The sequence below is a fragment of the Numenius arquata genome, chromosome 4 (assembly GCF_964106895.1).
Source record: "Numenius arquata chromosome 4, bNumArq3.hap1.1, whole genome shotgun sequence".
Classification (NCBI taxonomy): Eukaryota; Metazoa; Chordata; class Aves; order Charadriiformes; family Scolopacidae; genus Numenius; species Numenius arquata.
Genome location: NC_133579.1, coordinates 32,712,350 through 32,740,114, shown reverse-complemented (window position 1 = coordinate 32,740,114; position 27,765 = coordinate 32,712,350). Strand labels below are relative to the sequence as shown.

The 27,765-nt window shown below is 40.3% G+C and overlaps 1 protein-coding gene across 2 annotated transcripts in view; it reads left to right on the top strand.

The window, feature by feature from the left end:
* The window catches only part of MBP (myelin basic protein), a 123,992-nt gene that overhangs the window by 62,170 nt on the left and 34,057 nt on the right, over positions 1–27,765 (top strand). For both annotated transcript variants that reach the window (XM_074146422.1, XM_074146423.1), the window contains exon 3: positions 293–383. In XM_074146422.1, the coding sequence (XP_074002523.1) occupies positions 293–383 (91 nt within the window). The remainder of the gene's footprint in view (positions 1–292; positions 384–27,765) is intronic.

Here is a 27,765-nt window from a genome sequence, read left to right as displayed (position 1 = left end):
TCTTTCATGGTTTCCAAGATCTCTCTTGTTTGGATGTCTTCTCTATCCCTCCATCTTATGTCCTCTAGTCAGATTAAAACAGACTAAAAAAAAAATAATCTGTGTTTTCTGAGAGTGTTTTCCCTCAGTGTTTTGCAAAGCCGCATATACTTAGTAAAGATACCAGAATCCTCTGTGTTGATGATTCAGTATTCACTAAGAATGTAATGTGTGTGTAATTAAGAAGTTTGAAGAATTTTTCTAGTTGATAACTATAAAAGAGGACTAATCTGAAGAAATGTTTGTTTTACAGAATGCTGAAACCAAGGTAGAGGAAGCAACTAAAGAGAGTCCAAAAGCAGCCAGACTGACACAGCAGTCGTCAGAGGATAATGAAGTATTTGGTGAGTTAATCAGACAACAGAAAAATGTTACTTGATCTGTTAGCTCAGAAAAGAGAATTCCCTCAAAGTCCTTGTGATCTGCTTAATGTTGGTGTATAGCATTTCGGCACAGGCCTTACAGTTGCACAGAGACCTGGAAAGATAGAGGAAAGAACCAAGAAGAAGACAAAGGGGGATCAAAGGTCTAAAATAAATCATCTGTGAAGACAGATTTGCAATTGGTTACCACAGAGAAGAAAGATTGAATCCCACTCTTCAACAAAATTAAAGATGTATGCAGTAAGAGGGAAAATAAACTTTTCTCTGTCCATGATAAATAGGACAAGCAGTGAATTCTTTAAACTGCAGAAGGAAAGATTTGATTAAAAGTTGGGAAGGGGAATCCTAAAATAAATACTAAAACATCGGGATGCATCATCTGGGAAGTGTAGAGATTCATCCTTTAAAACAGGTTAGACAGACTGTGTAAACTGATGTCATGTAGTTCATTTTGTGGCAGAAGGATAGACTTAGGTGGCCTTTGAGGATACTTGGAGGCCTAGATTTTAGATGAGGTCCTCGTGGTAGTTTTCTGTAAATGCCGCCCCGGTTCCCGCTTTAGGTTTTGCTGGTAGTTATATTATTTGATCTGAAAGCAGTATTTGGCCTTTTCTTCTGCATTAACATTTGGAAAAGAGCCAGGGAAACCTTATTATTCCAACTTTATGTTGATTTTACGCTAGTAGAACTCCAAGAAAAAAGCAGTAATGCAGGAGAAGTGAGGGCAAGGCTGAAAGTTTATCAGTTGGTGTAGTATTTAGCTCCATTTATACTGGAGTGGAAACTCAAGATCTGCAGAAGTCATGTGGATTTTATTAAGGCTGAGTAGCTTGAAGACTTTCGGGTGAGTCAAATATTTTTTAATACAGTAAGGATTTTTTTTTCTTTCAAGGTACAAAAGGAATGGAGCATGAATAATTAAATCTTACTGTATATGGAAACAATGCTTGTGACCATTTAGACTGGTTTTGTTTAAAATCAATGAGATAATGTAGTGTGATTGGCACATGAGCCAATTCCTGGTATGAATGTTTCCAACACTGATGATATAATACTAGTGTCTGAAGAATCTACAAGTAGACTTTAAGAACTAGGTTTCAACTTTATTAATTCAGCAGTAAGGCTATTACCTCATTTCCTCTACCTTTGCAGCAGATCCAATGTTACTGGTTATAGAGCCCCACGGCACTGTGTAATGTGCATCTCAAACTGTGTCCTTTTTCAGTTCAGATCTCTGGTTTTCCGTCTGTGAGAAGAATGGGGACAACAAAGCAAGGAGACATTTGTCTGCCTCTTTGTACCAGCAAAATCTCAGGCTTTTAAACTTTCTTTGTATTCTGATCACTAGCCCCAAGCACCAGGGAACTAAACCAGTAATTAGTCAAGCCTGTGGTCCATATGAGGACTGTGAACTTAAAAATGGGAATTAAAAACCATGAAGTTCAGTGTTGGTAGGCCTAAACGCACCATCCAGTGATCCATACTCTCACTACAGATTCTTTTACTAATTTAAGAAGGTCGACATGCAGTGAACTGCATGTTCTTTAAAGCTAATGATTTACTAACAAATTGCTAAATATTTCCACGTTGAAATCTGTGAACTGAACTGCATTCTAAGATAACCAATGCTCAACCTTTGATAACTTGGCACCACAAGGAGGAAAATTTCTTTCCAACTCCAAAATCAGTCAGACTATAGCTTCTTATATCAACCCTTTTACCACTTTACAAATGAAAGTTTGGGGGTTTTTGTTGGTTTTAAGATTAGATAAAAATGGTTAAAAAAAAAAAAAAGAGGAAATACGGTGCAAATGGAGTCTGTAATCTTCTTTTTCACCCTGGTCAAGTGAGGAAATCAAAGTGGACTGAAGGTGCAAATGAAACCACTTTGGTGTGAGACTCCTGGAGAGTCAGGGAGAAAATTTTGGCAGATAAAAGTTTTATGTCTCTGAGAATGACACTATTGTATATACCTGCCTTTCCCTGCAGTTCTGGGCAATTTCTTAAGATGGGCAAATCCATCTCATAGGGGATAAATGCTCACCTTGGAACAGTTTTCCCTAGGTGAGTTGTTTGTTGTCCTGTGGCTTAAATGATTAGATTACAGACCCTGCTCAGTTATTCTCCCTCTAGCTTGATCTATTTCAAGCTGTCCCTCATTTCTTTCTTCTTTCTTTCTCCCTGGTGATGTTAATTATAACGAGCATCAAGTATGCACCAGGAGTCGGTTAATTTATAGCTTCAGCTTTGACTAGAATTCCTCTGCTGAAGAATTTTAAATAGCCTTCGGTCTCTTTGAGCGGGGGCAGCGCAGCCTTCCTTTTTCACATGGATTGCTGTCTTCTGTGCCTTATTTCTGTGCTTATCATAAAGGTCGCTTTCCCTGGACAGTGCCACCCCCTACAGAAAGGTTAGCACGGGCAGCAGAGAGGTCAGTTCCTGCCTGACAAAACCACTGAGCCCCCTTCAGAAAAGGAATCTGCCTGCCTTTTCTTTCTGGATGCGTGGGCGCTCAGAGGATCCGGGTCCCCCTGGAAGCACTGGCTGTCCCTCTCCGCTGAGCCACCCGGTGGCAGCAACTGCCAGTCCCTGGAAGCCACCAGAGAGCCCCGACTGCCAGGTCAAAGGCTCTTTAGCAAAGGAGATGGAACCCTCTTGCTTTCCTCTTACCTCCCCCCCCACACACACACCCCGTCTCCGAGGTTAGTGTTGTCTTGGACCAGGTGACAATATGGTTTGTCAGGAGCAGGGAACCTTCTGTGCTGTGGACAGCGTGGAATAGATGCAATTACTAGAGACTGTGATACAGAAGAGTTCAGAGGGAGCTGTGCGGTTTGAATACAGGAATTTTTTTTTTTTTTTGTAAATACTTGCTTCCACAGTGGTTTCTGTGGTTTCTGCAGTCCCTGTCAGCTGGGTATGGTTTTGGAGGTGAGCACCGTACTATTGAATGAAAATGTTCTGCTGATAAAGAACCAAGTGTGGATCTCTCTTTCAAGTCCGCTAGACCCAATAGCACTCTTTGTAAATACAAACAAAGGTTGATCCACAGCTGTGAAGGACCACTTGTGAGTGAACATGAATGTCTTAGTTTTCTTCTTCCTCTTCAGATGAGTTGAAATTGGGGGAATTGCCACTCTGGAGGGGTTTTTTTTGCATATCTGTTTAGTTTTTATTTTTATACTGGGGTATGGCTGAAATGTCGGTATCAACAATGGAGTCATGTTGTACCAGCTGCTTTATGAAACAAACAAGTTGGGTATATCCTGTTTGAGAGCTAATTCTCAAAGGCGGTGAACTTTTTGTACAAGAGAACAGAGTGGAGAAATGGAGCAGAAGGGTAAGGATACGGGAGAGAAAAGAAATCTAGTCTATACAGTAATGGTATTTGTAACTATGAAATTCTGAATTAACAAGAGTTAGTTTTGTTTGTCCTTTGAAAGGATTTTCTTGTGACACCCAACAGAGTTCTGTTGTCTGATATAGACTGAATATGTGTCTGTGATGTGGAACTAGAATGTCTTGCTTGCTACAAACTTCTGTTGAACTTGCACGTAGTCAACATGGTCTCTGTTGCAACCAGTATGTAGTCAGAAAAGTATCGTGAATGACATCTCAGTTGAAGTGAGAAAAGAAAATTGCCAGGTAGAGCCATATGCATTTAAAGAAATGGATTAGGAGGTGACTGCTGACCTCACTTCCAGAGATAGTTTTCAAAAGTTTATTAGATCCATTGCTGCTCTACAACTGTGAGGCAAAAGCAGGGAGCCAGTGTGCCTGTTGTTCTGACTGGCAGGATTGGACTTTACTTTGGTGCAGTCCCTTACTGCGTTAACTTGGAAAATGACAAAAGGCAGATTTTTATTCATGCTTTTTTTTTCCCCGCAGGTCTGAAGTAGCATAAAATTACAAGTAAGGAAAAATTCTCCATGGGGGTACTATGATATGTTGCCAGCATATTCCCCTTTCTGATAGTGATGCAAAGTTCAAGTGTACTAACTTTTCAAGATACAATAAATCTTGATCTTCTCAAACAGGAAATTTCGTTTCTATCTAGTAGATCAGTGCTAAAATTTTATCTGTGGAAGTGGTCATGGTTCTTCATGGTGTAGTGCTTTCCAGTGATCTCTGCTGTGTGGCTGGAGTTGTACTGTGGGGTGTTGGGTGGTTTTTTGTTGTTGGGGTTTGGTGAGGTTTTTTTGTGTGTTTTCTTTATATAAAAAAAGGCAGATGTGGGAAAGGGATGCTGAACACAGCCCCATCCGTCATTCTGCCAGTTCTAATTGCAGTGGTGGGTACATCCGGAGGTATCTTTTGTATGCAGAGCTAGAAACCGTACATTCAGCACAATTCCACAGTGATCCTGCCTGACCCTGACTCATTGCTGTGCTGATGCCTGCTTCTGTGTCCTACGCAGAATGTCCTGTGGATATTTGTACAACTCTATGCAGGTTCAAGAACTTCTGTCTTCATGAGATTTCCATCTGTAACGGCTTGACAGATGTAGTCACCCTCACTTTTGGCCTCCCTTAACATGGCAGGACAAGGGTCCCACAGTTGCTGCAGTCCCACTGCGTCCACATCTAGGAATACCAGTTTTGGGGTTGGTTTTTTTTTTTGTGTGTGTTCTGTTGGGGATTTGATGGTGGTATGTAAAGACCATTCTCCCATAATAATAGGCAATGTCAATCTCTTACCAATTAGGAAGTGGCTGTACAGAATACACTTACAAGGTGGGAATATATATAATTGTGTGTTATAGCTGTACAGTTTTCACTCTTTTATTGTATCCATTTTTGCTTTTTGATTCTTGTTTAAAAAAGGGAGAGGGCAGAATGCAGAAGGAGGAGCTGGAAGGCGTTTAGCAGCTCCTGGCTGCACAATGCCTTTATCAGGAGGTGATGTGGTCACATCAGGAGCGTCCTAAAAGCTGAGGGTTATTGTAGTTCAGTGACCTTCTTACTGGGAAGCTTCTCTCTTTGTAAACACTATCAATTGTGGGACACATGCTATGACTTTAATGCAAAATAATGGCAAGCTTACAGAAAAAAATCAATCTGGTGAGACAGCAAATTGTCCTAAGATAGATGTTATCACCACGGTGCAGTTATTCCCTCTTGCGTGAGAGGTAAATGGGGGAATTTAGTTTCCTGTAGTTTTTCGTTATAAGCTAAGTAATCATTCTGTTGTTCCAACTGTTCACATTATTTCCATTTTCCTTCACCATCTCTTTCCCGGTTTCTTGCAAGACTTGGCCTGTCTCTTTCCATCCAGAGACCACTGGTTTACCAAAACTACAACAGCAAGACTGGGTTAACTTTCTGAGATGGACAGAATAGATTTACATTTTAATAAAAAAAAACATTTGGCATCTTTTGTGCGGTTGTTGGGTCTCAGAGGTACTGCTCCCAGTTTTCCCTTTTTGATGTGGGGTGTTGTGGGGTTTTTTTCAGGGGAAGGGTTGAAACTGTTCTTGCAAGATCTTACGTAGCATAAAATGCTTTTTGCAAACTATGTGTAGTTTATATATGGACAAGAGAAGTCAAAGACTGGGGAGCTGCTGTGCTGGAAAGAGACCCACAGAATTTCACAGGCAGCAGTTTGCCAATTGGTGGATTATTTTTTTATTTTAGGGTTTGAAGCTTTTTCTAAAGTATAGATATTTACATTTTTTATGTTAATTCTGTGGTTGGTTTAGTTATAGCTCATTTTTATGGATTTTCTTTTTTTAACAATAGCGTTCGACAATACTTTTTCTGCCAGCCATCTGATGCTTTAAACAGTAACAGTAGCTCTTGGACCTCAAACTAGTTAATATGCCACCATAATTAATGTACTGCTCTACAACAGTGTCTAAACCTTTAGGATTACTTTTAGCACTGATGTTTGCCACAAAATTAGTGCACAAGCACTTAAGGGCATTTTAATAAGTCTGATCTGGTATGACTTTTTTTTCTCATCTGTACCACATGCAAGCTACATGAATAACAAGTTTGAGTTTTTCTTCTTTTATAGGGACTGGAGTTGTTACTAGATTTGTTAGCATAGATGTGGACCTGAGCCAGCGATGCCTGCTGTATTTTTAGCAGTGCAGGCCCGGTGGGCTGTGCTCGGTGTAATTAATCAGCACAATAACAGTAGAATAAATAACTTATTATTTTAATGCTTGCTATACAGTGTACAGGATCTGCTGATTTTTTCCCCCCCTTGTTTATTCAGTGAGTCTCTATGCGAGATGGGGGGAAGCACAATAGGCATTTACCATCCTATTGTTAGCCAGAGCACACATTGTAGCTGATTGTAAAAGTGAGGGTGGCTAAGGGTGGTCTAATGTCACGTGTTGCTGGGTGGTGATATGAAGCCTTTGGCTAATTAGCTAGCCATGAAAACAAGTTACTTCTTTCCCAGTATATTTTGTCGTCTTTGTCCCGTTAGCAGGCTGCAGCCCAAGGGAGCATTCTGTTTGCACAGAAGAAACAGAGTCCTCAGTGTTCTCCGTCACTGATCCTTATGTACCATCCAGTTTGGTTACGGCAGGATTTTATCTGTAAATGAATTAGAAGTGCTTCTGAAAGATCTTTATTTTGGGGAAAGTAGCTGGGATGTTGCTGTTGTCCCATTTCCAGTTTTGTGGAGGCTGAATAAATGCTCAGTTCTGGTTTGGGTGAAATAAGCAGCAGAGTAGTCCTCCTCTGGCCAAGCGCTCTTCTGTCGTGTTAGCCGAAACAGATGTTGTCATTAAAGTTTAATTACGATATGACTCACTTCTTAATGCGATGGCTAGAAGAGAACCAGAATGAGTTTTTGTACAATCTATTGGGAGAATACAGAAACACCAGCTGAGAGTAATAATCTTTTTGTGTCTTAAAAAAAAATAAATATGAAAGTCACCCACTTTGGCTTCCAGCCTAATAAGAATCATGGAATTTCATTGGGTAATTCCTGGATCAAATCCATAATACCTGATTTGAGCCAGAATAATGTCCTATTGCAAGAGTCCTATGAAAACAATGGATTCTCCTCAGACTTCAAGTGGTCAGTTATCCTGGTTAAAAAGAGGCACTTCGCTGATGGTCTAGCCCCCATAATTACCACTGATTGTGCCACTGGGCTCCATTAGGCTGCCCATAACACACATCATGAGACAGAGATCCTAACCCAGATTTTTTCTTATCTGAATGCAATAGATAGAAGCTAGGGGGAAAGGGGGATACAGAGGTAAACCTCTTGCCCTCATAAACACAGGAGGTCAGTATTAAGTTGATGCTTCCCATCCAGTGTGCTGTCGATCAGGTGAAATTTCAATTCCTTGCCAGGATCAGATGGGCCTAAGAAATTCTTGCTTGCAGTGGAACTTCCCACTCGCCCCTATTTAAACCTCCTTCATTGGCAATTTTGTAATTAGTTCTACTGACTTCTGCAAAACTATAAAGATAGTGAGTTGAGCTTAAAAATCAAAAATCCATCAACCTGTCCTTCCAGTATTAAAGAGGTGGGCTGGAATATGAAAAGAACTGTGAATATTCTTATGTTCAAGTTGTTGCCCAAAAAGTGTGGAAGGGCAGTGAGAGAGGTGTTGTAGCAGCATCCCCTTGTCCAGCAGCAGCTCTTCTGCCAAAGTGTCAGACTCGGTATGTGGTGGGTGTAGCTGTGGAAGGGAGAGCCAAGCAGCGGTAAGCCCACTGTGAAAGGATTATGAAAGGAGAGAGTGACAGCATATTGTAAGCACCCCATGCAAGCTGCTTTGGTGGTGACCTTGACAAAATATTATTATTTCTATGCTGAGTTAATCTAAATTGTGCTGCAGCCTAATGTATGACATTTGTAACTCTGTCTGCTAGACTGAGAATGAATCTAATGGTGGTGGAGAGTGAAAGCAAGAGGGGGAACACAGAGCTTTTGAACGAGCGAATGAAAAATTGCAGGACTTGGCATCTGTCGTCTTCCCCTCGGCACTCCCATCTCTTGTACCCTGGAGCTGTGAAACTCCAGGGCTGCAGCACCATGTCAGGCGGCACATCCAACCCATCCTGGAAGCTGTGGCTTTCTGTTAAGCATTTGTTCAAGAAAGCTGACTGTGGTTTGGCTTAACTCCTTCAGATGTGTAGCTTGGCAGCACTTGTGCAATAGTTCAGTTTCCCGGGCATGACAGTGTCCCTTTAAGTGCTGACAAGGAGGCAAAGAGCAGAAATGCACATCTGAGGTGTCCATTTTTGATGAGGAAAATAGAAGTGAAAAGGATTGGTATTTACTGGTGCGCACACACTGGTACTTGTACAGAAACATCCTGGTGGCGACGAGACGGCAGTCGCTTACAAGCCTTGCGAGGAGCAAAGAACAGCCATGATAATGCTGTTCTTTATTTTCTGTGCTGTTCAGAGCAGGCTCCCTCTCTAGAGCCTTCCCTATGCTTCCCTTCCCTGTTGCCAGTGAGAAGCTTGGCTTTCTGTAGGCCTTTTAATATTCCCACTTAACCAGAAGGAACCTTTTTTCTACTGGATACAAATTATCTCCATCAAAACAGGAACTTTAGATTAGACGGAGTGATTTTTAGTAGCTGTCATCCATAGTGAATTTTATGTATTTTTTTTCCCCTTTTAAGCCTTCTTGCTGTAGCATCTTAAAATTTCTGCTGTGTGCGATATTAACCATGGAAAACTAACAATGTCCCTGGTAGTGCTGACAAGGAGGATTGCAGCAGAAATCAGTATTTTAACGACTGAACTCAGTTGTTTAAACAAACACATGTATGGACACTGTTGCAAAAATAGTTCTAAATCTCTGTATCTCAAGTGACTTCAATAGAAATTGGCTACAGATAAAAGAAATTCACCAGACTTCTCAATTTTGTTTAGAAATATCTGTAATAGGGTTTTCTTTTTAACCTTTGCTTGTAGAAAAGCGATTGGATATGCTCTTGAAACAAAAGCAGCAGGTTTTGGACACGTAACTTAAGCTACCACACAATGTTACCATAAATAGACTTGGTTTCACTGAACTCAGTGGAGACAAAACGAAAATATTGATGCTTCTAAAATAAATGCTTAACATTTGACACACTGTTCCTTCCTTGAAATAAGTGGACTTCCCTGAGCGTTTATCAGGATGTGGTGACTCTATTTGCCTCCATTTATCTACGCAGGACCCCCTGCTTTTTCAGCACAGTAACTCTACTGATTTCAGCAGAGCTATGTGGTGGTTATGCCTGAGCTCCTACCAAGGACCATGCTGATCTTAGGTCCGCGGTACGTGAAGTCCTCGGTTCGGCCACCAGGCTTGAGGAAGCTGCCTTTCACATCAGGAATCCTGCACGCTGCTGAGGCAGCTCCAGGCAGAAAGACATTTCCATTTTCTCATCTGCAGATGTCTTGCCACCCAGAGTCAAATGATGAGAAGTAGAGAATTTTATTCTTGAATTGTTGAAGGGCTAAGTCTTAAATGGAGTTCTGACATCTATTTTTATGAGTGGACTGAAGTTTTGCAAAGCCTTTTTGGGCAGGATTAGTTCCAGACATTTTTGCCGCCTCCAGCTTCACCTATTCATCAGGTCTAAAATGTTCCAGTATTTCATTTTTATGAGGTAAGGGTATGGCATGAGCAGGACTTGGCCACTTTAGTAGCATTATTCTGTTACCTATTACTTTCTTTCAGGCTGTCCTTTGTTTTGCGTGTCATGTTCAATCTTGTATAGAAACTGGCCATCCTTAAAATGACCACCAGACCCTCTTGTTTGTTCTGCAGATTTTATTGCTCTGGTATCACATTCCTTCTGCATTTGTCAGTGAAGGAAATCTGTTGCAAAATAGGATGAAATGGAAAACTTAAGATGTGTGGATAGCAATTATACAGCAAGCCAAATTTCAGTCTGAATCCCATACTCAGCATTAGATATAAATTCTGAAAGTTTACTTATTTCAGTCTATTTCTTGAAATAGTTTTACTGCTCTGTTTCAATATGCATAATGCCAATATGAAGATCTGAAAGCAAATTTGTTTCAAGATCCACGCTGAAATAAAACCCTCAAACTATCAAGACCCCTGGAAAAATGAAAGCTTCCCTCTTCTTCCACCAAATTACTCTGCCCTTGCTGTGAGGGACCAGTGACTGGCCAACATCATCGTGAACTGCGCGGCCTACAAAGGAACAGTCATAAATGAAACTAAACGGGAACTTCCCTAGATTTCATCAGAATTAGGAATATGCTTTAACACTTGGAAATACTGTCTGGATTTTGACAGATATTTTGGTGAATCTGAGCTTAAAGTAGAATCAGAAGATTGGGCAAAATAACTGTTTTCCCCTTTTTCCTCTGTGACAAAATCCCCCTGGGCTCCAGCAGAGAGGTGTTAACCTCTGTTTCTGTATGCCAGCAACAAGAAATCTAGTTTCTATTTCAAAAACGATGCTCACCTGATTATAATAATTTGTATCTAGTAGCCTGTTTTCAGAATGTGAATTGGAGCCATCAGTGGGATTGAACCTAATTAACAGGATTTTCTGAAAGTGAGAAGCCCAGGAGGTGAGACTTTTAAATGCATGCATGCTTGGGATTTTTCTTTTTCCTTTTTAACTGCTCTGATTATTTTCATGGTGCCCATGATTATTTTTTTTTCCCGCTATTACTAAAGTACCATAATGCAAGCGCAGGCTCATTTCTAGCATTATTTCAGTTATTTATACTGCAGAAGCACCTAGTTGAGGACTAGGACCTCGCTAAGCCTATTGATCTCTAAACGTAATGGGAAGACCATAAGAAAGTTGCTCTGCACCCGTTGGGTTGCAGCCGATTCCTTTTTCTCAGAGTAAGTGCTTCCTCTGCCAGGCAAACTACTTTTGCATCCGAGGAGTTTGTTGTTCTCAAACTGTAGTGCAAAAATCAAATTGCTCTAGTTTTTGCAGAAGAACTACAGTTTCAGGATAAAGCCTGTCCTAGTTTGGAAAACTCAGTAGCAGAATCACAACAGCACAGTTACTCTATTCCGTGGTGTGCTCCATTAGCATCCCCTATACACGCTGTTTCTGCTCAGGACAGAGTTGCAGCTGCAATGTTAGACCCGTTACACCAATATAGGCCTGTTAGCAACTTCTCCCTGAAGGCACACATTTAAGTTATTTCTCTCTCCAGCCCTTTTGACTTGTAATTTTTCTTTCAATTCTAAATAATTATAAGGGGTGAAAAATGTCTTTGCAGTTTCCGAGTTACATTTTTCCCACCCACTTTTTTTTTTGTTTAACATAGGTGCTGATTACAAATGTCTCCTGCGGTGAAAATACAAGTCCTTTTCTAATGTATTTTCTTAGTTCCCTTGTAAAGGGACCCTTTTTAGCACTACCTAAAATTAAGATGCCTATTACGAGATTTCTGAGTCTGAATGTTTTTGTGAGTTATTTTCAAGATTCCAATAAAAAGAAAATAAGAAAAAGGCAGCATGCAGAGCTGCCCCTTCAAGAAAACAGAAGTGAATGTCTTGAAATCAGTCTGTTGCTCAAAATCATAGACTGCTTTGGCTGGTCATCATGACTCCCAGCCTCTTTGTAATAAATCACTACTGACATATACAAATATCTGACTTTTCTAGTCAGCTCCCTGTGTATCCCAGAGTATCATAATCATATTCTTTATCAGGAATGAAGTATGGGAAAAGTGTGAATATAAGCTAGTTGGACATCGGGAGCTATTTAAATTTAGAGCATTTTCTCCACCATCTGTATTAGTCTGCTTATGTTGACGTAGCTGTGATGCAACATAAAAAATTATATTTTAAGGGCCAGATTAATAATTAAAATAAAAATATAACCCGTTTCATTTAACAGATTTCTTTGAGAAAGTATAGAAATATTTGATCCTTATGATGGTTTTATTTAGGTGTCTTATTTGCTTTTTTAATTAGAGAATAAAAAGGGGGTTGATTTGGAGGTTCTCAGTCAGAATGTTGGAAAGGTATACATTTTTTTGACCTATAGTGTTTAAAAAAAAAAAAAAATCAGTGCAAAATAATGACATTTTCAACCAGAAATATCCTAACATTTCTTGGTTGTAGAACTTCTAATGAGGTCACATCTTCCTGAAAATTGCAGTTTATTTGCATCAAGTGTACATTTTTAGAATCCTTCAGGCCTCCTAAAAGTGTTGTGGTTACAATAGTGCATTTCTCTTAAGGATATTATTTAAACACAAAAATAAGAAATCATGCTAGTAAGCCATGTTTTTCTCAGAGTGGGGAAACAAAAAGCACAACTGAGATTAGGGGGAGGAATTTGATAAAGCATTTTTATGTCCTTTCATGCACTGTGGATGCATCTGTTTAATTCGTAATGGGGTGTAGGCTGGTTTGTGTGCTAATTCAGAGAACAGTAATGTGCACACAGTGGAGACACACAGGCACTTCCCTTGACTCTCAAGCGTAAACTGGAAAGTGCATCAGTCTTCTGAAGATTTTAGCACGTAGTACCAATTTGAGTTCTTGCCTATGTGCCACTTGTGCTAAAGGGGCATGAATCAGAGGTGGTGTTTTGTTCGTGTGGGTTTGTTTTTTGTTTTTTTTTTTTAATTAATAGATGTATGGGTAAAATGCTGGGCATTTAATTTTTGAGATTACTGGTAAACAACTTAATGTTTTCAACAAAACAAGTCAAGAATCATTAAAGTGCATCACAAGATTATCTTAGTGACTTGAATGGAATATTGTAAAACAAATTTTAAGAGGTCAGAAATGAAAACTCGTATGTATTCTTAGGAGGTGGTGGGAGAGGATAGTGTAGAGTAACCATGTTCTTTGCTAATTGCAGTATCTTTGTGTGCAGCTTTTTAGTCGGGTGTGTGGGGTTTGAGTGTAGGGGTTTTCCTTGTGTTTGGGAGCGGTTTGGGGTTTTTTTCCTTGTGTGTTTGTACTGCTTGTACTGAGATGCATTTCCAGGGTTCTGCCTGTGGCTTTGGGGAGAGACAGATAGATGTGGGATTAGAAACACATCTGTATCTATTTTGTCATTCTTCAAACTGCTTTACCATTCAACGCACAAGTTCTCAAGCTTGAAATCCTGAAGTAAAGGTTCGCTTGTCCACTTACACCTTCTAAATTAGCCTGGTGGTCGTCAAACTCAACTGTTGTCCGAAAATTCAGAAGAGGAATTCCAGGTCTGTGAAAATGCTTCACTTAAAATGTCCTGCCAGCAGTTCTACCTCAGCCTTTATATGTGATAGGCGACATATCTCAGATGATCTCAACTCTCAGGGGAACATAAGAATAGAGGCATTCTCTGCGTTCATGAGTGGTTGGAATAACACTGTGCTTAGTGATCAAATGAACAATCCCTTTGAGCTTTCGAGATAGTACCCCCTCTCACAGGGCATCGGAAAGCATTTCTTTAACAATTATGCAGCAACAAAGCACAATAGGATCGCTGGTTGCCATGATTTCTTTCGGAGGAGAAAAGTCAGAGTTTTTGTGTTACCTAGTTGTTACGATCTCAAATTAAACCACTGCAGCGGTCAAGGAGTGGAACTTAATCTGTTGCCAAATCCCTGATGTTAGTGGAATATGCTGCTGCATAAATGTTTGAGATTTTTTGCATATTAACCCATAGATTTTTGCAAAGATGTCACCTGCCTGGAGCTTGGCTGTTTCCAGTCCCTTTTCTGGCCTGCCTGCTTCGCATTAATCAGTTTTAAAATCCTCATGGTGTAAACAGAACCTGTACTGCCGACTGTGCTGTTCTTATGCTCTGATTCATTTCTCCAACCTACTGTTCTTCCTACTTACTGCGACTTATTCCCAGTTTGTGACTGTGCTCCACTTTTGCTTGCCACTAGTCTTCTCCCTCTGCTTTTTTCCCCATATCTTCCTCTCACCTACTGATGCATTTTTCTGCCAGATATTCTTTAGTGACGTTTACATCCTTCCATGTGGCTCGTTCCTTCCTTCCTCTTCATTACTCTCTTCCCTTTTTCATGGTCTTCCTTTACTGGTAGGAGTCAAATCTACCTCAGCTGCTTTCTAGTAGCTACTCTACAAACACTCAAAGTTCTCCTGGCGAGCTTCTTGATTATTAACCTGGATGTTACTACAACCATATTACACAGCATTATCAACACAGGATGTTACTACAATCATACTACACAGTCCATCTCTCTTCTTGCATCCCTGAGCATCGGAAAAAATATGACCCATGTGTTAAGGGTCCATTTTAAAGTTATTTAGATTTTTCTTTTTTTATTTTTGAAAAGACAAATGCCTTACTTGTAATAAGCTACAATATATGATATATAGGATATATGCTGTATCTGAGATACTGCAAGCCACGTGCCAGTGAATAATGCAGGCTTGCATAGATGAATACTGGTGAGATGATCTGGGCTAATAGCACTGCTCGGGGCTGTTGTGGCCATTCTGCTGTAATTGCAAATTCTAGTCAAGACTTAGACATCTTCTGCAACAGGACATCCTTGAAAAAGGAAGTTTCTCTCAAAAGTTTTTTCTAACAAATTATAATCCTTTCTGATAAAAGTCCATGTAGTCAGTCTTTAACCAGATTTTGGGCCTAAGATACACGGAGTCAGAATCAATAGAAGTGTACCGTTCTATTTTTCCAAATAGCAAAATAAATCATAAATACAACCCTAGGTAAATTCTATTACAAGTTGGTCATGCTTTCCATTGCTTAAAATACTGTCATCACTGAATGGTTCATTTGTTTTACAAACAATAGAAATCTAACTCTTGGCTAAAATTGGAATCTGACCTGCTGTCTCTAATCTACTTATTAGACAGGGGGAGGTTATTTGCAGTTGCTTAGATAGCAGCAATTTTAAAGTAAAATTATGCCGGGGGGGGGGAAGGTACTTCTGCTATAAAAATGCTGCTGAAGTATTTGCAGCCTGAAGTACACTTCATAAACCACAAATCCCTTGTACATTGCAATGCACAGATCTTAACTTACTGTAAGTGAGCCACTGCAGTCTCTACTAATAAAATGAACTAAGTTATTTTGGTTTTACAGTTATTAACACAAATTTTATTAAATGGTTTTAGTAACTACGTGGCATCCCTGTAAAGCTGAAGCTTTAAGAAAGCAGTACTGCCTTGCCTGTAAAAGACTGTTTGGCCAATGCACAATTGCTGAATGTATGTATTTGAAAGGCAAAGGAATTGGCTAACCTGAGAACTTCTGAAAATGTTAAGTAAATCAGTCCAGTTTTGGAATTCCTTTCTTTGAATCTGAAAACTAATAACTATGCCAAGACTTTCTTATGTCCTATATACAGATGTGTTCGCATGATGCACAAGTGTTGCAGTTAGTCAGCAGTGAAATAAATACAAACACATAACATACATATTCTGTGTTCTTCCAGATGTTCATATTACTTAATCTTTTCATTCTAGATAAAGAAGAATACAAGTGGAAGATTGTAAATTGCATTTGCTTAAAATTAAGATCACGTGCTTATGGTTTTGCTGGTGCAGTGTCCATGCCCCATTAAGATCTCGAATAAAGGGGTATAATCTTAAGCAAAATTGCTAGTTCTCAGCCACTGAAATGGACCTCAAGTTAATATTGATAATACTTCTGTTGGAGTTTCACTGGCTTCCCCCCCTCGCCCCTTTCTGTCCCTGTGAATTAGATTGGTGCTGCCTGCTTACCATCTTTGGACCAAGAAACATATTTTTAATTTTGTATTTATACTATTTCTCTATACTTCAGGTTTGTCTGTACTTTTTAGGAAAGGGAATGAATTTCATTCTTGGTCCTAGATTTTCAGATGTGACCTATTATTTTGTCTGGAATCTGTCCTCATTAGTTCTTCCTACTGACACTACTACTTTGAGAGAGTTTTTTGCTCTGATAGTAGTTTTAAAGCATCTTGTTTGTCACCAGTCCTTTTGCTCTTACTAGTTCAGAAAAATCCAGTACCAGCTGTTATGTGCATGTAATCTGTGTTATGTCCTGCTCTGCTTCAGAATCCCTCAGTGCCATTAAATCCAGCCAAATGAGGCTGACGTGTGCTTGCAGCTTCTTTTGTCTGAAATTGAGCTCAGTGTAGATGGAGACGTTTGTGACTTTAGTGAGGCTGTTGATTTAACGAGAACTTTGTTCAACTGCATAAAGGTTAAACATTTCTTCATACAAAAGTAATCGGTGCAAATTTCCTGTGTTGTTTCATTTTGCTTAAAATTAAAATTGAAGTCTAGGTTTTATTAAAGCAGAGAGTCTTGCAGTGGAAGTAGTTTTTGTGTGGGTAAAGATGAAGGCTAAAGCTATTTTTGTATTAGAAGCACATGATGTCAAGTAGGTAGAAATGGCTTTGAGCTCAAGATATTTTTATGCTTGACTTTTTCCCTTCCACTGCCGTACAAATAATTACCTTCACCATTGTGCTCTGTGTTCTCAATTGAGGCACCATCTTGCAAAAATCAAGATTTTACTGTGCTTTATTTGGGCGGGATTACTCTGCCCAACTTTAAAGTTTTGAAGTAAAACTCTGCTTTACTTTAAAGTAGATCACTAACAAAGACATCTTTAACAGGGACCTTTCACACAGACGATACCATTGATGCTGTGGGATGTGTGTGGTAAGATTCCCCTTCTTCCAGCTCATCCCAGTAGAAGAGACTATTATGGTTGGGTTTGAGCTGCCTATAACCAAGAAACAACACAGTTTGTTAGATTTTGCATTGTTGGAGTGCCAGAGGCTGAAATTGGGGGTGTATAAATTTGGCATTCAATTTGATATTCTCTATACATTGCCATATATTCTTTTCTTTCCATCCACTTACTCAACTTATAGTTCTATACGTAGGTGCCTTGGCCACTGTATTTTGAGGTTTTCACTTGGAGAAATTTTAGAGACAGAAAAGTAAGTTTTGCACCACTGTTACCGGGTTTACTAATCATATGCTGAAGAGCCTACCACAAGCTGTGCTTTATGGTCCTTGCTGAGTAAAAGCTGCACACATTTTTCCCTTCTCAATCCTATTTTCTGATGGAGCAGAACGTACCTGATAATGAGTCCAAAAGCAAGCGGTTATTTATGTAGCAACAAAATGCTGCATAACTATGGTCCCAAGGAAGAACGGGGAGGTGAGAAAGTTCTGGTTTTGTTTTATCTTGTGGAAGGTATTTAGCACAGCCAGTTTTCTTCGTGTCCCGCTGTGAGGTGTTTTTTTCTTTTTAGTACATAGACAGGTAGTTTTAATGTCTGACTCTACTGCTGACCTTTTTTTCTTTTTCTTAATTATGTATTTTGAGCCCTGTGGGTTAGTATCTGGCTTCAGATTTAAAATTTTAAAAAGACCAGATGAAAATGTATGATAAATTGACAGCCTGTTACTCTATCTGTTAGGAAACTGGTACAAAATAAAAAGCAGATGTAAAATTGTTAAGCAGGCAATTTCCATGTTGTGGGTGGATTTTCTGAAATACCCAAAGGGAATTTTTAAATGCTCTGGAAAAGTTATCAGAAAGATCATAACCTGTGTGTGTTGTAAATAACAAAGAACACTAAGCACAGAGGTGAGCTCTGCAGAATGTCCTTAAGTATTTTCACATTCACTGCTTAGTCTTGAAGAAGAAAATTGTAAATGGAAGGGAAGGACTAGGAAAATCTGGACCATGCAAGCATTAGTAATGAACACTATGTCAATACCATGTTCTGGGAACTTGGAGATAAAATAACCGTTGACAATTGGGAGTTTGTACAGGTTGGGGTTTTTGGGGCATTTTTGAAGAGCTGAAGGTCAAAATAACTGAATCTAGGCTGCCTATGGGCTCTAATCCGACAGGTGAAATACTGATACCACTAAACTTGTCCAGTTTTGCTGGTAGTAGTGCCCCTAGCTGTATGTGTTTCACAAGAACGATACTGGGGTCAGCCAAGCGAGATGGCTAAATGGACCCATACTCTTAAACAGCAGCTGTCTGTAACATCCAGGTTCACTTGGCTAAGCACTAATTTGATCTTCTTCCTCTACTGTTTGATTGGGTTTTTTTGTGGCTTTTTTTGTTGTTGTTTTTTTGAGCACATTGTAATCTGTTTGGAACAGTTGGTTAAGTTAGCAATAATAGTCCAAAAGCAGAGCTTGGCGGATGCTGCTTTATTGCCAGCTCCTCCATACAACCGTTTTCAAACAAAGCCTATTTTCAGGGTAGAGCGGTTACACATTCAGCTTGTTTGCTTTTAATTTCCATTAGACTTTACTGCCAGAACAACATCGCCATACCAGTGACAAGGCTGAAAGTTGGCTTGCTAACAAGTATCGATGTTTGCATTAAAAAGCAATTTGATAAAGAGTCATATAAAAGCCTCTCCAAAGAGGGAGGCATTTTAAGGCAGTAACCACACAATAAAAATACTTAATTTCATTTTTGGAGACCACTCATTTTTAAATTGCTCTGGGTGAGTATACTCCATTGTATGCTGAAAGCAGAGACATAGTAGTTGATTTTATTTGTTATGCTGAAAGAAGAGACATAGCAGCTGATTTAGTTTGTTGTGGCTGCATGGGGTGGGAAGAGAAGGGAAGGCAAAGAATTGTACAGGTAGGGAGAGTGCATTTCTCCTGGCAAGGGAACAGGATGTTTCCTTCTTGTGCAGCTGGATCTTGGTCTGAAATTCATAGCACGTGCCTCACTCTGGCCATGATCATGGGTGGAAAGCTTTGTGTACTTGACTCGTTGCTCTATTTCAGACATGTACAATACCAGAGTGTTCACATCCTAAGTGGGATAGAAAAGTTGGCTGATCAAGCACATAACTGATCCTGGAATCTAAAGATTTATTTCTGTACTTTGAAATTCTTTCTCAGTGAATGATTTGTTTTATATGTGCACCATTAAAAACAAAGAAGTGTTTCTCCCTTCTTTAAAGTTGAGGAATAACGAGATACAAAGGATCCCTCTGAATTGCAGGACCCTGGGAACTTTTTCTAGCTCTCTCCTGGGGCTGGGTCCTGGCTTCTCTCTGTATTCGTGTGCACGCAATCGCTTCACTTCCTCCTTCCACACCTCTGTGTCCATGTTCCCATGTCAAAGAAACCTTAATGTGCAGGCTGGGTGACAGAGGACGTCAGAGCATGGGCGCAGCTGTATGACCTGAATGCATCCAGTACGAACAAACAAGAAGGACAGACTGTTTTTCTACAGGCAGACCACGGGCAGTATGGCTAAGGCTGCCTCCTAATTCTTTAAAGGTTAGCAGTGATTGCTGCCCTTGATCACTTTTCAATTTGTGTAGGATAGATGCAGGAACAACTAAAGAATGCTTGGACAATACGATGGATGTTTCCCAAGCAGGGATCAGCTTAGTTCTGAATCGTGATACTGTGTAATTCCCGTAAGAGAGATGAAGCACGTAGTTCCTGGTATGTGTGCTTGGTCAGAGGTCAAAAAGTTTCAATCAGTTATTTTTTAAGACTTTTTGCAGATTGTGTAGGGAAAACAGTCTTTCTGTAGAGGGGGAAGAGACATTGCTGTAGCTGTTTCTCTGGTATCACTGGCATCACTGGCATCTCTCCAGTCAGCATTCAAGTGCAATGGTATTCATTGAGTGTTAGTGTTTTGTCAGAAGCAGAGCCTCTTGCTCTATTTCAGTTGGTGTTACAAAACACAAAAAGATGGTCTCTTTGAATAAATTTCCTTCTTCCAGTCACTAACCCTTTTAAATGTATTTCTTTTTTTTTTCATTTTGGTTGCTTTTCTGGCTACCATTCAAGGCATATTTGAGCTAGTTAGCTAACCCTTCTGCAGGCGTAATGCTGCTGGTGCTCCTGAGTTATTAACGCTCGTGTTTGTGTAGATGCTGCTGGAGAAGCTGTGTATGGCCACCATGAGAAGCTTCACTGGCAGGAGGTAACCTGGTGCACTCCTCAGAGATGCGGTACCTCTGCGTTGCAGTACCTCCACCCTTGTCTTTCGCTGACATTTATCCATTCACTTAGAGTTTATGTTTATTAAGGGAATTGCCTTTATTCAGGCAGCAGGCAGGCTGGCATTTACTAATTACATCACATTTGTGTATGTGTATATGCAGGATAGTGCTGACAAAAGGCTTCTGCTTTCAAAATGTAGTAATTTTGTTACATAAAATAGGTCTCAGCTGTCTGTGAGTCTATGCAGACTTAGAGCTGTACAGATGCAAATTTTTTTTTGCACAGCATGGCTCAATGGAGTTGAGGTTTGTGGTTGTATCCAAGATACACCTCAGATACACAAGGTTGTACATCTGTCCAATTATGTTAAAATGCCTGTGAACTGGCCTGGATGTCATAGATCGTGCAACTTGCATGAGGACAAGTGGCTCATAACGACTCAAATACCAGTCAAAATAATCTTCAAGAAAGTTAGCAGATCTATACTGCAGTGCAAGAAGAACAGTGGCTGAAGATGATGCAATTTTTCTGCTGGTTAGTGGTGGGGAAGATGATAGTTACCACTTAGCTAGCCCCATACAACTTCCAAGGACCACACAAAGTGTGCGCTAGTTAAATGTGCACAGACTGGAGAAGAGAAGACTCCAGGGACTTCTGATTGTGGCCTTTCAGTACTTACAGGGGGCCTATAGGAAAGATGGGGACAAACTTTTTAGCAGGGCCTATTGCAATAGGACTAAGGGGTAATGGTTTAAACTAGAAGAACGAAGATTTAGACTAGATAAAAGGAAGAAATTTTTTACAATGAGGATTGTGAAACACTGGCGCAGGTTGTCCAGAGAGGTGGTAGATGTCCCATCACTGGAACCATTCAAGGTCAGGTTGGATGGGGCTCTGAGAACCCGATCTAGTTGAAGATGTCCCTGCTTATTGCAGGGGGCTGGGGGTGTACTATATGACCTTTAAAGGTCCCTTCCAACCCAAATTATTCGGTCATTCTATAAAATGTGAACTTCTCTTTCAGTTCACTTTTACTGTATTCAGGAAGCTTGAAGCCTTTTATTGCGTGTGGCAGACCTGGCAATGAAAAAGGTGGAACTGGCATGACTTCAACTTGCAATCGTCTAGTCAAACTGTAGAAAATCATAAATTAGACTTGTATGAACAACAATAAATGCCCAGATAATGGCATAAAGCAGCTCCCAATCAAGTTATCCTGTATCTTTTTCTCATTTTTTTATATGGAGTGCAACACATTACTTGTACCATCAGTAGAAGCGTAAGATAATTTGACAATTGCTGATTTCAACCAAATTTGTCAGCCACCTGCAAAGAATATGGGCCTTAATTTTATTCCTTTCAGGTATATGGAAAATATTTTCCTTTTCAGAATAGAAAACTGGGAATTCAGAAATGGGATGGATGTTCTTCTGTTCCAAATATTAGGTCTCTCCTAGTTTCTTTGTTGCTTGATAGACCCGTGTTATTTAATGTCATAGAGAGAATTGTCAGGATGAGGTGTGGGTAGGGAGGAGGGGATTTGTTTCGGTAAATGCCTCTTTATGACAATTTCTGAAAGGCAAGCTATCAGAGCTGGAGGCTTTTGCAAGTGCAAGTTTTTGTCATAATTATGAACTACTTATTTTCTTTTTTTATAAAACGTATCTTGGTTTGTTAATCAGTATGTGATTGCTTTCATTTCGCTTTCATTTCTCAGGCAACATTATCGCCGGTGGGCTTTTTTGCTGCTAGAAGGCATATCCTCGAGGTTCAGCCCCTCCTCTAAGCGTCTCATTTTTATTTCGGTAGTTAGGATAATTCAGTGGATACTGGAGGCAATTCTGTAAATTGGAATTGCAGATGGAAATGAGGTGGAACCCTCTGTTTTTCTCACACTCATCAGATTGAGCATGGATTAGTTTTCTTTCAGTATTTTTTGAAGGCCAAAGATAATAAATGAGGACTCAAAAATAAATGCACTTTCTTTTTGCGTTTTGGTGCTTTCAGGCTGTCGGGGAGCAGCAGGAGTGGCCTGCCCAACGCGGAGACGAGCTGGGACCCAGGGTGACAGGAGGGCAGGCAGGGTGGGCACCTCGGGTACCCAAACAAGCAGAGCAGAGCGGGACCGGGGACAGCCACTGGGGTCAGGTGCTGCATGGTGACCACCAGGCAAGTTGGCAGCGATGGGGAAGGTCCTGCAGCACATCGGGTTTCTACAGTCTGTGGCACCCCCTTGGCAGGCTGCACTGGTTGTCCTGGTTTCTCAGGATAACCAAAGCCCATGACTCACTGTGGTGGACTACATCCTAAACTGAGAACTGAACCAAATTGCAAGGGCTTTATAAATAGATTGCGTTATTTATATATTTCTAAAGGATGCTAAATAACTTTCTGGGATAGCACAGACTGCGGATAGGAAAGACTTCTTATTTTGCCAAACAGTCCCAATTTGTGGCTACGGAAATGTTCTTAAAGCCTTTACCTGGGAAATAAACAACCTTTTACTTTCAAGACTAACACAGCCATTTTCTGTCTGTGGAGCATTTTTTTACCTTTCGTGAGTTGTCTGCCCAGCTTCCTAGGAGGCAGAAAAATGAAAACTTCCTGCCGAGAAAATGCAGGCAGAGTTCTTGTCTTTGTTTTGTCGTTGCTTATTTCAGAAATGCGTGGTGGCTTGTGCACCCGCCTCCTGCACACAGGGGCACGCACGTACATTTCTTGTCTTACAAGCGGAAATGGAGCATCGTTTAGAACTACTAATTGTTGAGCCTTTTTGCAGGCGGGCACAGGTCTGCTGCCTCTGAGGACATGCCAGCTGGAGGCTGCGGATCCCAGGTTAGGGCAGCACCAGGCCCTCTCCAGGGGTTGGCCAGGTTTGTGGGCTGGGATGAGTGTGGCGCTGAGGGCTGCGACGTGACTTCTGCTGGCCTGGGGTGCGAGTGGAGCAATCTCTGCTTCCAAAAGGCAGGCACGGCATCGCCTGGCTTCCTGGGGTTGCATCTTCAGTTGGGGTAACCAGGAATGTGTGGCATGTGCGTCTTGTATATACAAGTGCTGCCCTTGATGCTCCTCCTAGTGTAACCTATTGAATCACTCTGGGCTCTTCGTACATTATTCTACAAGCTTTACTCATTCTCATACTTGCTGGGTGGATTGAGTGGAACTTACACAAATGACACTTGGAAAAATGTGGTTACAGCATTTTTTTTGCCTGTTAAAATATTTCAGATCATGCGTAGCTTGATTGTATTCTAATTTTAGTCTTCAAAACTAATAGTTCTTTTTGATGAGTATGTTTTCTTCATCACATAAAAAGTGACTTTACACATACTCAAATAGCAAAATAAAGTTTTTGAATTCTTTTTCTTTCTTTCTTTCTTTCTTCTTTTTTTAATAGCAGTAACTCCCACGAACTGGTACAAGGCTTGGTACTGTGCAAGCAGTTTTTCACTCTTAGAATGCTGCTACTGAAAAGCAGATATTGTGTAAAGTACCATCGATCACTGCCGCGGTTTTATACAGTTTGTCACCATTGTTCTTCGTATAGCATTGAGTCACATTTAGTACTATGGTACAGCTCACAAGTGTTCAGCAGGGGGAAAAAAAAAGTGTTGGGTTGGTTTTTTATCTTAAAAAAAAACCCTTATTATTTATAATCTAGTGTCAATGATTTGTTAGTGTATAGAAAATATGTCTAATGTGGCCTAGTCTAGATGAGAACAGGTTTATTAATATATTTAGAAGTATATAATGTGGTTTGTAATAATGGAGAGTGGGATGGAGTTTCTAAAGACCTAGAATAGCTGAGGTTAGTTGCTAAAATATTAAAGCAGAAATCTAAAAGGCTGTTCTGACAGATGATTAGCTGAGAGGCAGAAATGTTGTTTGTCTAGATGTACTTTAACAGCTTTTGGATTTCCTAATAATTTCCTGGATGTTTTTCTGACTAAGAGCATACTGTATCTCAGGTAAAATCCAATGGAAATACTAGATACCTATGTCTTTAATTAAAGAGAGGAATTGCGTAAATTTTGATATTTTTTTATGGAGACTGGTATTCCTGCAGTGCCACAGGGTTTGTTGTGCTCCCTGGATATGTTGCTAGGACCCAGTACCTTGTGCTTTTGCTAACTAAGAATCCTAAGTCTACTACAGGATTCAGATTTTTCCTGAGATTTGCTTTATTTCTTCTAACACAGCATTGATTTAAACAAACTGTTTCCCTATGAATGTGCTTTAGTGATACCAGGAATTTTGTTCTCATTTGGCAGATTTTTCTGGCTGCATTGATGGGGATGCTAATTGACACTAACTGTCATTGCCACTTACCACAGTAAATATGGTGGTAAGCACAATAAATGCTTTTCTCTATGCTAAGCTCAGTCTGTTGTAATGTGAATATATAAACTGGTCTCTGTACATGCATTGCTATACCGTGCATTCTGGGGTGGGGAAAGATAGGACTAAGACTCTCAGAAATGTTTCTTTCAAAGGTGAAACAACCTGAAAAAGGGACAACTGGAAACTTTTAGCACTTGTTGGAGGTTGGAGAGGTTTAATTTTGCAGAGAGGGAGCACAGCATTTGTGTGAATTTTCTAACTAGTTTTTATCTTAAAAAAATTTATGGATTGACAGCGATTGTCAGCTTGCATGAAGAAATCATATTAATTCAACAGAATTTGTTAGAGGAAATTTTCCTCGTGTGCATGTTTGTACCTGGGAATTCAGCAAAGGGAAACATAGGCGATTTTGAAGATTTTATTTTACATGTTTTAGGCAAAACAATAATCAGATTAGGCAAAAGAAGTGAGATAAATTAAATCAACTGTTATACTGAAGGCAACTGAATGCTTGACTATGATAGCATGTGGCTTTTATATTCAACCATGTCGGTCTGGAGTATACTGGCATGAGGGAGAAGAGGTTGAAACTTGTCTCTGTAGGTACAGAAGGAAGTTTGATATCAGGATAAAGTACTGTGATAAGGTGAAAAGTGGGTACCATTTCTGCAAGCAGAGTTGAGAACAGAAGACTTCTTTTAAAAGAAGTATCCACCATTCAGACCTTGAAATAAGCAGAAATGAAACATGAAGGTGACAGGAGTAAGGAATTTTAATTTTTCTCCTTTCAATTAGTATGCAGAAAGTACCTAAAATTTGCATATGAGTGGTATGTTATAAAAGTATGTTGTCCGTATGTATAGAATTCACAGATTAAAATTCAGTCACGCACTAGATTTACAAATAATTCTAGCAGTAGCTGAGCTGCACTTAAAAGATGGAATGATGACCACCTTTGTGCTAAGTTCATCTGGTTTTCCTTTGATGTAGCAGAAGAATATTGAGGAGTTAGTGATTGCCCATGCTGTGTGCTGGAAATTAATCCATAGAAAGAACCTGCGATAAGTCTATGCACCACACTTGTGTCCATTTTCGGCGAGCTGTGAGACTTGGAGCTTGACCACTTTGTGTTCTGCTGCCAAAGGGAGGCCACTCCAGGACTGTGCTAAGCCCCAGCTAGTTGTCGGGACCTCTTTCGATTGAACTGCTTATGCCTCCTGCCTTAGAGAAGCTGTACAACTTTCAGTTGGCCTCAAGTGCACGGCAAACAGGATGACTTTTGAATTGATGAGTGGGCAGAGCACATTTGCTCTCAGTCTAGCAAACACCGTGTAAATACATCTTTTCGAAATGTGAGGTTTCATGCTGCGCAGATGGTACCAATGGCCCCGGCTACTTTGGAAATCTTGTCATTTTGCCCCCTCCTTCAGCCGATACAGAAATGTTTTGTTTTCCTTTCATGCACTACCTGTATAGAGGAGTTTGTAAAAATGAAATGGGGAGAAACCTGTTTGTAAATGGGATGTGGAGGAGGCATCACCAGATGATCTTTGTGTTAGCACAGCCATTTCAGTTCCTCTGGGAAGAATGCGAAATGAAGTATTTCTTCTCTCAGTGCAGAAAGGACAAACTTCCAAAACTGGATCAATCTGTGGCACCAACCAAGAAATGCTTAAGAGAAGCGTGGGTGGCAGCCGTGGATCCAGCAGCGCTCCATTAGCAGAGCTGTGGAGGGTTGATGGGGTACCGCTGGAAAGACGTTTGCGGAATGTATTGTGAAATGACATTGAAAACTCTTACTAAATGTAGACAAATGTGAGTAATTCAGAGCAGCAGAAGGATTTGAGAAAGGGCAAAAGCCCGTGCAGTATTTATTCCCAAGTGGAAACCCTTTGAATGTAGACATTCTGTGTTAACTCCCACCATAAGATGTAAGATGTACAGGGGTGTTAAGCATTTGACAGCGTAAATTAGGAGAGGTAGTGCTTTAACCTTGTGACTCTTCTAATTGATTTAGAAGGGACTATGTGTTAACTGCTTGTTCTAGCTTCTGACAGCTCTGACTGGTATGGGGCTTTGCGATCAGGAGAGATTAGAGAGGTGAATTGCTTTGCAGAGATCATCTGGAATTTGGTCCAGAAGAAGCCTGCTAAAGCCTGCAGCAGTATGGACGGGGAGGTGGAGCTTGTGGGAGTGGGGTATGTGGCATGGCAGTGTGGTTTGGACAGCAGTATTGGTCCGGGAGTGTAGTGAAGAGGAGGTGGGAGGAAGGACTGGCAACTGGTGGGGGGCAGAGTGGGGAGAGGGTGCTTGATGTGGGAGAGCAGAAGGATGGTGTGAAAAACTGGAAGTGCAAATACTGTCCTTTCCTTCAGGGTTGGAAGACTTACATCCAGACATTTGAGGCTGTGGATTCTGTGGTTCACTGTGGAGTGTACCATCTTTCCACGTGACTTCTTGTAACGTGTTTCTTTATTCCCTGCTAAATGCTGGCCATTGCTTGCAGGATAGACAGACAGGGTGTTTTGTATCCACCTCTAAATGTCCGAGTTCATGTTTTTTGTTAACCTCTTCATCATCAAAAGAAACACTCATTCTTTCTGCTATCTTTCTTCCAAACACCTTATTCTCAGCTGTCTGCCAATATTTTATATTCTTTCTGTGGAATAATCTCTCTTGCTGTAAGACCTGGTGCCACTGGGTCAGGGCAGGCTCAGTGCAGACAGCTTTAGCCCTTTGTATTCATTGTTGTATTTGCTGGAACTTCCTGCATGGTTTCAAGTATTCTTTATTCTGGTTTTAGGACTGCACTTGAGGCTACGATGAAGAAGATATTGCATCCTGTAAAACCTATGATAAGTTCTGGAGATAGGTTTCTTTCTAACATGTCTTTTTTTTGCCAGGCAGATAGGCATTTTAATCAAATCTTTAATACATGCTTCAGCAATTGATATGAGTTTCCCTCTGAAAACTGTTTCTTTGGATATTAGATTTCTTCACTTGAGGAAATCACTTCACTGAGAAAGCTCTGAATAGTTTATCATTGCTGTGTGATCCAAACTACCTCTAAAACTCCTAGGTTTTTAATTGTATTGATTGTAAAAACACAGAGGCCTTGAAGAAATTTTTGCTGATAGCT